This window comes from Teleopsis dalmanni, chromosome 2, assembly GCF_002237135.1.
Source record: "Teleopsis dalmanni isolate 2A chromosome 2, ASM223713v2, whole genome shotgun sequence".
NCBI classification, from domain to species: domain Eukaryota; kingdom Metazoa; phylum Arthropoda; class Insecta; order Diptera; family Diopsidae; genus Teleopsis; species Teleopsis dalmanni.
Window position 1 is genome coordinate 21,981,417 of NC_051847.1, and position 13,137 is coordinate 21,994,553.

Genomic DNA, 13,137 nt, shown 5'->3' on the forward strand with positions numbered 1-13,137 from the left:
TTTAAATTTTATTAAACTTTAAATTAATGTTATTGACATTCTCCAACATAAAAAAAAATTAAATACCCGCTAAAAAGATAAACAATTCTAAATTGTTTTTTGCGAAATTTTATTATGTATAAAAAAAATCGTTATAGTTTTAAAATTTAAGTACTTTTGACACTCTTTTATTAATTTGAAACAAAAACAAAAAAAGCATATTCTCATATAAAAAAGCAACTTCATATAAAATATGGAAAATTTGTAAATAGAAACATTCAATTTAGATCAAACATATGCATTAAAATAAACAACAACCAAAATGCCAGCCAAATATATTGCGAAAGAAATTATACCCGCTAACAGCCGTTAAAAAAATGAAAAAAATAAAAAAAATATACTGAGTAATAATATGGAGAAAAAACAAAAAAAAATTGTTGTAGGAAAGTGAAGTATGATATATAAAACAGTGAAGCATCGTATGTTTACAACTTTTGGCACATTTCTAGAAACCAAACGCAGTGCAAGAAATACCAAACTTCATATTATAAAAAACATCTTAATCTTAATCATCTTATAAAGACAAGTCTATTATTCATACAACCCGTTTGCTTAATTTTCCTTTCAAGTAATGGTGAAATGCGGTAGGAGTTGTAAGAGTAACTTGGTCATTGATGACGAATGTGTATAACTGTTTTTAGTATCAAGACTTTGATTTATCAAGAATTGTTAACAATTTTTATATATATAGCCATTACTTTGATCAGACACATATGTATATGCTTCTGCTTAAATAATTTAAATAATTTTTTTTCGATAAATCAAAATGTTGTTTAAATATAGCCATTACTTTGATTAGATATATTTGTATATTCTTCTGGTTAAATAATTTTAATAAATTTTTTTATCTAATAATATTACAAGACCCATAACCTCTAACTATATCTTACTAATTCTATGAATTGAGTTCATAGCATAACTTGAAACTATAACCTGCAATTGACTTTTCATTAATTAATATATTTTTGACATGGTTTTATATCCTATAAAGTCAGATCGAATCTGACATTATACTTATAAATAATTTATTTAAGTAAGACTTCTCATATGTATTCTTCTAATAGTTAAACTCATTTTGTAATAAATTAAATAAACCAGTTGAATATGTAGCGAAATCTTATTGTTTCATTTGTTACTGAAATGGGGGCTTGTCAGATAAAGTCATCACATTTCAAAAATAATTTTATTATTTGTTGTTTTGTAGTTGTTTTTAAAATTTACTTCTTAAGTCAAATAAAGAAAAACTCTAAATTAACTATGAGAACTACAGCTTGTCTTCTCAGAAAAATGTGACTATGTAATTGAGAAAAGCTACCGAAAATCATTTTTTTTAATGCAACTGATCGTATTAATAAAATTTTCTTAATATACTCATATATATGATTTTAAATAAAAATTTGATTTTTTTATAAATAATATAATTCACCAAAATTAGAAACAGTTTTTGCATAATTATGTAAAAGTTTATTATTCCCGGCTTAGAAAAAATTTCTTTTGATGCCGATATTGGCCTCATAAAGTTCTTCTGTAGTTTATCTGCAAAAAATTGCTCAGCGCTATGAATTGATGGGAGGGAGAGAGCTGTCTACTGTACCTGTAGAAAATGAAGCAGCACAAAACCTACGTTATACATATTTTATTTGCGCAAAAAAATAGAAAAAAAAATAAAATAAAAAACTCAGAATATATTTGTATGGTTTCATAAAAACTCTGTTAGCTAAAATTAGTATAAAAACTCAAAGCTTATGTGATGAACTATTGAGAAATCAAAACGCTTTTATTCTAAACGTATCTTGAGACGAGTCGTAAAATTTGTAACATCGCAATGCGTTTCTTTGTGTGTTTTGCTACATTGGCGGTGATCGCAGCAGTGGCCTATGGCGTTCCAATTGCTGAAAACAATGATGCTGAACAATATCAAGCTGATGCTCTGTTAGCCGTAGATGTACAAGGACATGAAAACGAAGGAGCACGTGAAGCACGTCAGTTTGGATATGGTGGTTACCCAGGTTATGGTGGTTATCGTGGTGGATATGGCGGTTATCCTGGTTATGGATTTGGTGGTTATCGTGGAGGTTATGGTGGTTACCCAGGTTACGGCGGTTTTTATGGTGGCCATCGCCATCATCATCATGGCTTCTATGGTTAAATGTGAAAGTTTATATTTTAATCATATACGTTTTTGCATATGAAGATAAAGGACCACTTGCCACAAAAAAATTGGAATATTTTAAAATTTTTTTGTTATTTAAATAAGATTTTTAAGATTTTTAATTTATTCAAAAAAAAAAAAATTCAATAATAAAATGAAAAAAAAAATTAAACAACTTTCTTTCTTTTAATGAAAGACTTTATTCAACATAAAACTGTTATATGTTATGTGTGTTTAACAAGATACGGCTTAGTTTTGTGATATTGCTTTATGCAAAAGTAGTAGAAAGTCAATAATTAAATATCAATTGGAAACTTTCTTAGCGTATAATAAAAACGATTAAACCTAAAACTAGTTCATTAATATATTAAAGCCAATAGTGATTTCATCAAGCAAAAACATATTTGCCTTTATCATACATTTAAACATAATCGGATAGCGTTTTGCTTTATTTTTCACTCATTTAGGACGTCTTACGCTCACACTAAGAAAGCAATCTTAATTTTCTAATGTTATAACTCAGTTCTATGGCCTAAGACTTTCTTAGGAACTTCGTGGTGATTTTTAAAATGAACATGTAGGCAACCATCAGTAGAACTATATACCTATCAACCAAGTCTTGAATTGGTATTTTTGATGACACACAGGTAACATATGTACATGGCATCTTAGTATCAACCAGTAGATTCGGAACTATATTTATAAAAACATTTATATCTATAAAATCATCTCTAAAAAGTATTTATTTTAACTAAGTCTGTGTCTGAGAGAACTCATGAAACCAAGTAATGTAACCTAACGTCACCTGATCTGTCATAGAGATATAATCATTATATTTATTACTCTGACTTAAACACAGATAATAGGTATCTGATATACCTAATTTTCTAAACTCACAGGAACTTTTAAAAAATTTTTACTTTACAACAAATTTTTAAAACGTTTTCAAATAATGTAAATATAAACAATTAATGATGAACTCCAAGCGTCTTTTCAATGTTCATATAATGTTTAATTTCAAGAATCTGTATTAATAATACCTCTCTACTCACTCAACTGGATATCAAGAATATTACCAAAAAAACGTTCCACTAAACATTTGATCAATTTTATATTTTATATATATAACTTAGACCTTAGATATGAAAAAAACTTCACATTCATAGTTTTCAAGGCTCCACCAAGTGGCAATAAACCTCTTCATTGAACAAAGATCGTCAATATATATGTTGTCAGTGTACCTTAACGCATTTTCACACTTTTATCAGTTGTTAAATGTACCCTTATTTTTATTAAGCCTTGCTTAGCGTCAAGCTAAGATGCCTCTATACTGGGAAAGGTTATCTACAAATTGCCTCCATCTTTGTATCATATAATATTAAACTAAATAAATGCTATTTGGCTTACAATACTAAACTAATGCTGCCAAATAAGGTTTGTGTAATAGATAACCCCATGTATATACAATAATATGAAATTTAAGTACTTTTATATTTTATCATTATATTATTACATACTATTATATTTTATAAACTGTTCAAATTATTATCGATAAAGATGAAACGATAGATATAAAATAATACTACATTACTTATGGTATAAAGTGCACTTAATGATTAAAATTGGTGAGCGAAAATAGCATATTGATGATCCCTAGCATTTATATAAGTAATGCTGCAAAAACATGTTAGTACGTATATATTTATTCAGTATTGGTAAAACGTTATTTCTTAAGAAACATCATTATTTTAATAATATTTATTAAATGTATATTAGTTAATTCATCAATCAGAGTTCGATCTCCAAAAGAGTCAAGTAATTTTAAGTTCAAAAATTTCGTAACATATTTCTCAAAATAATTTCAATTCGCATAACCTCCTGTACATCCATAAATTTAGTAAAGTATTTTATAATTAAAATGACGTAACATAAGTTTGCTTCAAGGTTAATTCTATATATAATTCTTTTAATATCTTTTTTTTTGTTAAGAAATGTTACACATAGAAATTACCCAAAATTAAAAGTTAATAACAAACCAGAATAATAAATGCGAAACGCCGCTCGCCGCAAAAGATACTAGATACTAATACGCAGCTTTGTTAATAGAAATCACAATGGAGCGCAAATTTGGAATTTGTCAATGTGAATGGGGAAGTACACATGATTTCTGAATACTTAAAACGCGTAAATATAACAAAACTATTATCTATCATATAACAAATATCAATAAGAATTGTTTACTTGTCAAAATGAGTAATTTAATGAAGAACTGACCGTATCGCTAGATTTTTATTTTGAATTTCTGAATCGTGACTAGTCCAACTTTATGAAAATTACAGCACACTCAACTGTTTAATTTATTTAACATATGATTTAATATTTAAATTTTTTAAATCAATTAAATATGCACATCTTAAGTTTGAGTCATTATTCGTTATTAGTGAATACAAACAATACATGAATTTCCAACATTATTCATTAATGAAATTTTAGATAATCTGATTGGATCTCGCGTGCAAAGGTGTTAATTGTAGAACTCATTGAATTAGTTTAATGGATTATATACATACATATTTATTAGTATTAATATAAATTTTGATTTTATATATAAATATTCTGCACTATATACTACTTTTTATCTTGCCTTTACTAAAAGGTGTGGAAAAGTTACTAGCAACTTAGTTCGTATCTAAATATTTCATAATATTTTTAATAATTATTATGGAAAATAGCAATTAAAGTACAAAACCACTTAAAGCTACGATAAAAATCGAATGCAATTATCAAGTTTGCAAAACTGCAATTATTAATTCATAATAAAAAATTTTATTTCAATTTAAAAGTGTACAGTTTAGTATTTCACACTAACAAGTTTAGTAACCCTTCGTACCTTATCATCATCGAACATGCACTGCATGTTACAATAATTTAAAAAAATAGTGGAATTAGTGATAATATTTCCAGTTCATTTCACTACTTAAGCTTTATTAAAATTTTTGATTTGTAATATGATGTGACAGTTTATTACTATAGAAAGTAGGTCAAGAACCCTTAAAAGTTTTTAAAGTATTAACATGAAATCTTGTACATCATTTATAATAAATAATTTGAAAAATTTTTAATTAAAAGTGTTTATAATTTATAAAAAATAACTTGAAAAATTTTTAATTCAAAGTATGAAATACAGCATTAGAATAATAATATATAAGACAATCTCATAAAACTAATTGGTGTTAAGAACATTGATCTTAGCCTCCGGCTTCTAACATACATTTTCATATTATTGAATTATGAATTTTTTGTACAAAACATTTAAAAAAGTTATAACTACTACTATTACTACTATTATTAAGTAATTTATACTTGATTTCAACTATTTTTAGTTTTATATTTGAATAACACAAGCTAATTTAATTTGAATAAATTGTCTACTGAATAAAAACATATTTTATTTTTTCAGTTTACTAAACTTATTTCCTTTTCACTTCCTTTTCACAGTTTCAGACTTGAAATAACCTATAAAACTATAAATTTACGAATCTTTTAATAGAGGGAAATACCAAGACCCCTTCAACCTATCAAATAATCAAGTAAACTCTCTAACATTATAAAATCTAATTACACGGATACCATAATTCTCTACATCTAAAGCTGAAAAGTATATAAAGTTCTTTTGCACTTTAATAGAATTGAGTAATGTATGTACAATGATATAAAAAAGCGAGAAGTACTAAAACCCTCTCAGCCACGGTTGCCACTTATGGTACTTTAGTACCAAAATTGGTACTTTTTTTTTCGTTTGGTACTCATGTTCAAAAAATGGTACATTTTTGACGACCCAACTTTATTGTGGATATTTCCAATTAATTTTTTTTATAATTACAACTTTGCACTATTTTATATTTTGTTCATTTATAACACTATGAAAAACACAGAACCAAAAAGCAAAAAGAAATGGTACCTTTTCAAACCAATTTTGGTACAGCAAAAAAATTTTCAAATGGCAACCGTGCTCTCAGCCCAGTAAGTGAGCACTGAAACTCTCTCAATATTGTAATGTCAAATCTTATAGTTACAATAATTCTACATACCCAATGCCGAAAAGTGTTAAAGGCACTTATGTACTTCAATTGAATTGAGTTCTGTACGTAGATTTATATTTCTAAACAATTCGTAAGGGACGGTTTCAAACAAAATGTATGGGTCTCTAAATATTAATACCAAAAGCACGATATATATTAATTCAAACCGATATATAACATACTTCTTAAAACTGGAATGGTGATACTAATGCAATGTTAAAACTGTACAACATCAGCGACAGAACAATGTCATAGATAAAATGTGTCGTAGATAGAATATTCAAGCAGTTATTTGAAAATATTGATAAATAATTCCTTAAACTATCTTAGAGGATTACTTGTAATGCGAAGAATTTGATACGATGAACTATGAAGTAAAATTAAATGAAAATCATAGCCGAATAAGGCAAAACAATTGTATCGAAGGCGTCGAAAGATCAATATTGTATAAATACAAAAAAGTCTTCTAAAACAACTGCATGAATGCTTTTTCTAAGCGATAAAGCATATACAATACGATAAATGATATCAATATTTAATTGATGAAAAATTCATAGATCGCATTATAGGTACTTCAACGTGGATGTATAAAAATGATGTAAAAAAAAGCGTTAGCACATCGCATCTTTGAAAAGTAAGCAAATTCAAAAATATTCGCCAAATATATAGATATCTTAAATATCGTTTATAAAAATTTTCTAAATATTATATATAGTATATATAGTTTATAGTTTATAGTACATATATATAGTATTTATATATTTATGTTGTCTGTTAAAGAATACAAATTTTTTTTGGATTATAACAGTTTTAACGGAAACTGTTATACTAAATTCTCACTACAAACTCTTTAAAGCAGACTTTTAGGAAATTTTTAATATTATATAAATAAAAATGAGCAAAATTCAGAGAATTCTTATTACTTTCTGCAACAATCAATTTCTGAGTCACGCACGTTTGTGCCTTAAGTCTATTGTTCATAATTTTTAATTTTTTAATTTTTTAATTTCATGTTCTCAATTTTATAAATTTTCTCCTCTATGACAAAGCATACATAAAACTCAACTACATCCAACAATACGAATATACTTAGCAAATTTATATTAATAAAATTTTATAGCTCAAAATTCTTTCAAACTGTCTTTTTTTTTGCCAATTTTTGGCAATAATGTTCCCAATTATACAGTTAGACTGTGCCAACTCATACATAACAATTTACACCTTATTTACGCATTTTATTAGGTCCGAGGTGTAAATTGCTTTTAAACAGACTTCAGTATTACAGTTCAGAGCTTATAAAAACCGAAAACTGTTCATATTTCCATCTGTATATGAGTAAGAAAATTTCACTCGACTTTGAAGGTTAATAAAAAGAAAGTTGTGACAAATTATGCTATATAGCGTTGGGATAAGTAAAACTGTCAACATTCAAAAATTTAAAATAAAATCACTCAACAATTTTAAGTAAATCACAGTTTAACATTGTATCTAACAAAATGAAGTGCGTTTACGGAATATTGATTTTCTTCTTAACATTTGTTGCATTAAAGTGCTCAAGTGCCGCTGTAATTGAAATTGTAAAGGATGAGGATAATGTGTTTGAACGGGAGAAACGACAAATGAAAAATGAAACGCCAATAGCACAACCAGATGGAAAGAGCTATGGACCTGAATTCGCTAACTCTGTAATACCAGTAGCAACACCTGCAAATATGCCCTTTGGTCGCATAACAACACTAACGTATCCCGTTGGTTATCCTGGATTTTTAGGCAGTGCTACAAACTTCCCAGGAATTAATACCGCTGTACCAACAACAAATATTCCACTTACAAATTTTCCAAGCGGAAATTATCCAAGTAATAGTGGTCTAACATACCCAACAAATATGGAATTAATGTCGCCTTTCATGTATAACGGTTTGTACCCAGCTGGAGCACAAAATACTGCCGGCTTTGGAAGTCAACTTGGCTTAAACCCATCAGCTGCACATATGCAAAATGCACAAAATTTGCCTGGTATTAACGGTTTGGACAATTTAATAAATTACGCAAACATGCAAGGCTTAAATCCACAACTCAACACTCAGCAAGGGGTTTTACCACTTACACAGGGTTATCCTCTCATACCGGGATTTATTCCACAATTGAATTACGGTGCTGCGTTTCAAAGTTATCAGGGTTAACAACAATTAAAACGAATACAACAAAGAATGCTCCAAAAGATCAACATTTTATTTGTATATAATTATTTATTTTTTATATAAGTTATTTATGCACTTTTTAATAAATTATTTTGAATAACATATTCCATATATTAATTTAATTAAATTTGAATGCACCTGGTCTACCTATGGTTGCCACACCTTGAAATTTATTATTTTGCTGTGGTTTAGTGCCAAAACCAGGCAACTGTGATCTAACACCAGTATTAATTGCATAGTGTGGTGCATATGCAGGACGCGCTGCTCCAGGACTTGCTCCTGACCCTCCTACTATGCCACCAACACTGAAGGCACCAACACCTACGGATTGTGGACGTGCATTAAGCTGATTTAAAGCCGCTTTTGCGCCACCATTTGAAGCTGAATAGACCCCAGTAGGCAAACCAGCACTAACAGCAATGTTATTGCCTGGATTTACATTAGGACGTCCATTGTATCCACCAGGACGATAATTTGGTCCACCGTAACGTCCACCAACATATTGTCGCACTACACGGTTAGCTTCAATTTCTTTCACATTAAAAATACTCAGCATGAGCACGAAAAATATTAAAAATGTATGCGATTTCATAGTGTAGAACTTTTATTCCCGCGAGTTGTAAAACTTATGGAAGATTTTTGCATCCTGTTGCAGCTTTTATACTGTGTCATTTCCATTTAATAACTTAGTTAACATAGAAAATATAAGAAATGTGGTTCTACTGGATTAAATGTTCCTGTTACATAATTTAATTTCACGCGCTTATTTTAGGGGTTCACAGCAACCGCATGCAGTTCTCTTGAACTATAAAAATTCAAAAGAACTATCAATAAGTATAAAATTAAATTAAATCTATTAAATGAAATAAAAAAAATATATTTCATATCAATAACTCAAAATTTTGTAGTTATTATTGTTAACCGATTTAAATCTGTTTTTTCTTACTACTTAATATTTTGGAAACGTTATTAATGAACCACTTCAACTCCTATTGTAGGTTTTTCTATTTTCAATAAAAATGTTATGCCAATAATGATTAATGTTATAAATTGTTATATATGCATATACGTAAACTCCTCAGTTTAGTCACTGCAAGATCTGCTGATGAAAACAGATAGCTTATCTTTAAGTTCACATTGATGGAAGCATAAAGGTGCATACTAACACTTACTCCAAACAAACAAATTAAATTGATTTTATACGTTATCTAGCATTCACATATTTCGAGCCAACAAAAACCTAAATTTCAAAACATATACAATAATAAAATGCAATTTCTGACAAACCCAGAAACTATCAGATTCAGAAAATAATATGATATTCTCGCGTAGTTGAGAAAGATCAAAAGAACTGAAGAACGTAAAAAAACTGTAAAGATGCAAAAATATTGTATCCTTATTAGTAATGCATTTCTATGTTACCGTGAATGCCCCACACTTTCGAGTATAGCAACAATTGGTAATTTATTTTATAAATTTAATTTTAAATGCAATTATTATCTACTTATTTCAATTAAGATGCTTTAAAGAACTTAGCTATATGTTCTATAAATTCTATATGATAAAATTTTTTTATTTATTATAACCTCCAAGCTAAGGCTCTGTAAATATATGATCGTATCCGTACTCACTAATGAATCGAGACGAGTTTTGAGTGCTCCACAAAAGCACTTCAATCTCCATTCCAGTCACGTTTGAGAAAAAAGTTTCTTTGTCCTTATTCAACCGTTAACTGTATGCAATCTACTTAGCAGTAAAAAATGTGACTAAAATAAAGTTCAAGCTTCTAGTGGACATAGCAACTGGCTCCTATGTGCAAAAACTCACTGATCCTATTTGGAATACCTTTTAATACAGTTTTTATAGTAGACAGTAACAAGATGAGACTTACCTCAACTAGAATACCGCAGTGGAAATAGCAACTGGCTCCTATGTGCAAAAACTCACTGATCCTATTTGGAATACCTTTTAATACAGTTTTTATAGTAAACAGTAACGGGATGAGACTTACCTCAACTAGAATATTAAAATAGACCAAAGCAGACGAACCCTAGCAGTGCTTAACTAGATGACACGTAATCTGAGTGGTGGCAAGATTTAGTATAAAATACCAAACTACCGGTTATAATGCTGCTATTAATGATTAATTTTTATCAAATAATTTTAAATTATAGTGTCACAACTCTTAAAAAGAATATTGTGATGATATTTGAAATTTATCAAATGTTCTAGACTTTTCATAAAATGAAATTTAACAGTGTGTACTGTGTAATATAAACGAACCCTACTTTCTAACTCGATTAAACCGCAGAGCATGAACTATTTTTTCTGAAGCTACAGTTTTAATAAATGACATAACATCATTTACACCTCATTTTATGTTACCATAGACACAGCAGACAAATTATGTAGTTGAACAGATTAAATCGGTTGTGCGCATTACATTCTCAACTAAATGATCCCACTTTATGTGATATTGTTTTTAACTTTTCTAACCAGTTAGAAACTTATTCCTGTTCTGTCACTTTTATTGCTGAAGCATTTCTTATTACTATGAACATACTGCAACCAGTGCAGTGGATGCACTCACTGCAAAATTTGCAACGCCTACAAGACTGAGTCGAAGATATGCGCATGTTGTTCGTACACTGATTCAGTTGATGCTGGTACTGCATATACAGCATATATCACAAATGCCTTAAGTTATTTTGAAATCAAAGCAACATTTAAATGTTACTCAAACAAAAAAATTAAGTAAAAGTTAAAAACACCATATTCATTTATTTCTTTGTATCTCCAGATCTCTATTAGAATACGACACTTGATGCATCGTCACATAAATTCAGACTCATCCAGCAAACAGTTCACTATTCGCAATTTAGTTTTAGCTGATGTAATAAATTGAACTACTGTAAATAGGTTTTTTATATTTTTTATTCAGAGACTTGCTGAACTACATTTTAACACTTAATTAACTTTATCATGTGGGCAACATATAATTTATACGTTTTAGTGTCAAGTGCAACAAACAAGTTGATTCACACTATTTTTCAAACGCAGCTGGGGTCTTAGGATTTGTCTTGTTAGTGAGAAGTACTTATAAAATTAATACTTAACATAAACAGATTTTAATAACTAACATACTATAAAAAATAATACCTATAAAACTACAAGTCTAGCAATTTTTAAAAATCTGTTACTTTGAAATAAAATCAAGCCAAATTACATATATTATTGTTTCTAATTCAACGTAACATATTACAAAAGTATTTATTAACTCACATTTTAAGATATTAATTCCTATAGTTAGTAGTACTCATTAACATCCAAAACTGCATAATTGTACAATTCCTGATTGATCAGATATCTCAGAAATTATATCTCACACTATACATAATATTTAATTCATATTTTTACCATATTTGGAGATATAACCATATATATTAGCGTATGGCTGGTTAGTTGGTTGCAGTAGCAGGTCATCAGGTAACTTTCATGTACCTGAATTGGCGATTTTTTGCTGTTTTACTACCACATTCCACGCAAGAAACCTTAAGATAGAAAAATGTAGACTAAATCCATCCCATCGAATTTATATAATTTAATAAGTCTTTCGTCTTTTCCGATGAACAGTCTGGTAAACTGTGAGAGTAGTATCATTCTAAAAACCTGTTTCTTCTGGACGCTAAGGCCGCATATTCATGAAGAAAATATTTTGTTTTCTTATACCTACAGGTTTCCACAACTGCAGTGAGGATTATGAAGAATGCGCAGTTCCTCTGCGTGGGTATTTATACACCAATAACCAAAACGAACTGTATGTTAGTAAGCGTTGCAGTATTCACAAGATCTGTTTTGATGAGTTCCCAAGATCTAGTTTTGTTATAGGTGGGGCATGTCAAGAGGGAAGTTGCACATGACTTAAGTGCCTTCCATTTGTTATTGGTAAATTAAAGAAAGTAGAGGTAAGTACTATTCTTATGGCTCATTTGGTAACATAAACCGGTACCGCGATGGAATCATCCAGAGAAGCACCAGAAAGTTGAAAATACATGCTATTTTTCACACACTATTCAGCTGCTAAAATATTGTATAAAATTGTATTGACTGGAATTTTCTTTAAAAAAAGAGTCCACAATTCAGATTTAACGTTTATTCAAATTTATTATTAAATTTGATTTGGAGACGTGAAATGATTGTTACTCCAACCAATTATCACTTATTAATTACTGGAAAATCGAAAATGTTGAACTCCATGTTGAATTCCAACTTCAATGTATTATTAGAAGAACGTTTTGTCAGCAAAATTTATATAAAATATTGTCTGTTTTAAGTTTCATTATTAGTAATTATCAAAAACGGATTAGTAGTCGTACTATATTGATGATATTAAAAAACAACCATACATACTATATTTATTATATATGCTATACTATTATAATCTATATAACATTCTCGCTCATTTTAACCAAATCAAAATATGTAGGTATTAACAATACTACATACACACTATGCAATTAATGCATTATACTATACCTCTACAGAAGTATCTCAATGATCAATGCATTATTTTTGTAACTCATTCATAAATTCATAAAAACTGAGTGCAGTAATTACCAAGCACGTCGACCGTCTGCTACACAATCTTCAATATTAAACCGAT

General features: G+C 28.8%; 1 protein-coding gene across 1 annotated transcript; it reads left to right on the top strand.

The window, feature by feature from the left end:
• Positions 1-1,812: 1,812 nt before the first annotated feature.
• Positions 1,813-2,278, top strand: LOC119684215 (glycine-rich RNA-binding protein 2-like). Its single transcript, XM_038098208.1, has one exon. The coding sequence runs from the start codon at positions 1,865-1,867 to the stop codon at positions 2,186-2,188; it is 324 nt and encodes a 107-aa protein (XP_037954136.1). The 5' UTR covers positions 1,813-1,864; the 3' UTR covers positions 2,189-2,278.
• Positions 2,279-13,137: the final 10,859 nt, after the last annotated feature.

What these genes read in the sequence shown, in the direction of transcription:
- LOC119684215 (XM_038098208.1), top strand. Translation starts at nt 1,865, where the DNA reads ATGCGTTTCTTTGTGTGTTTTGCTACATTGGCGGTGATCGCAGCAGTG.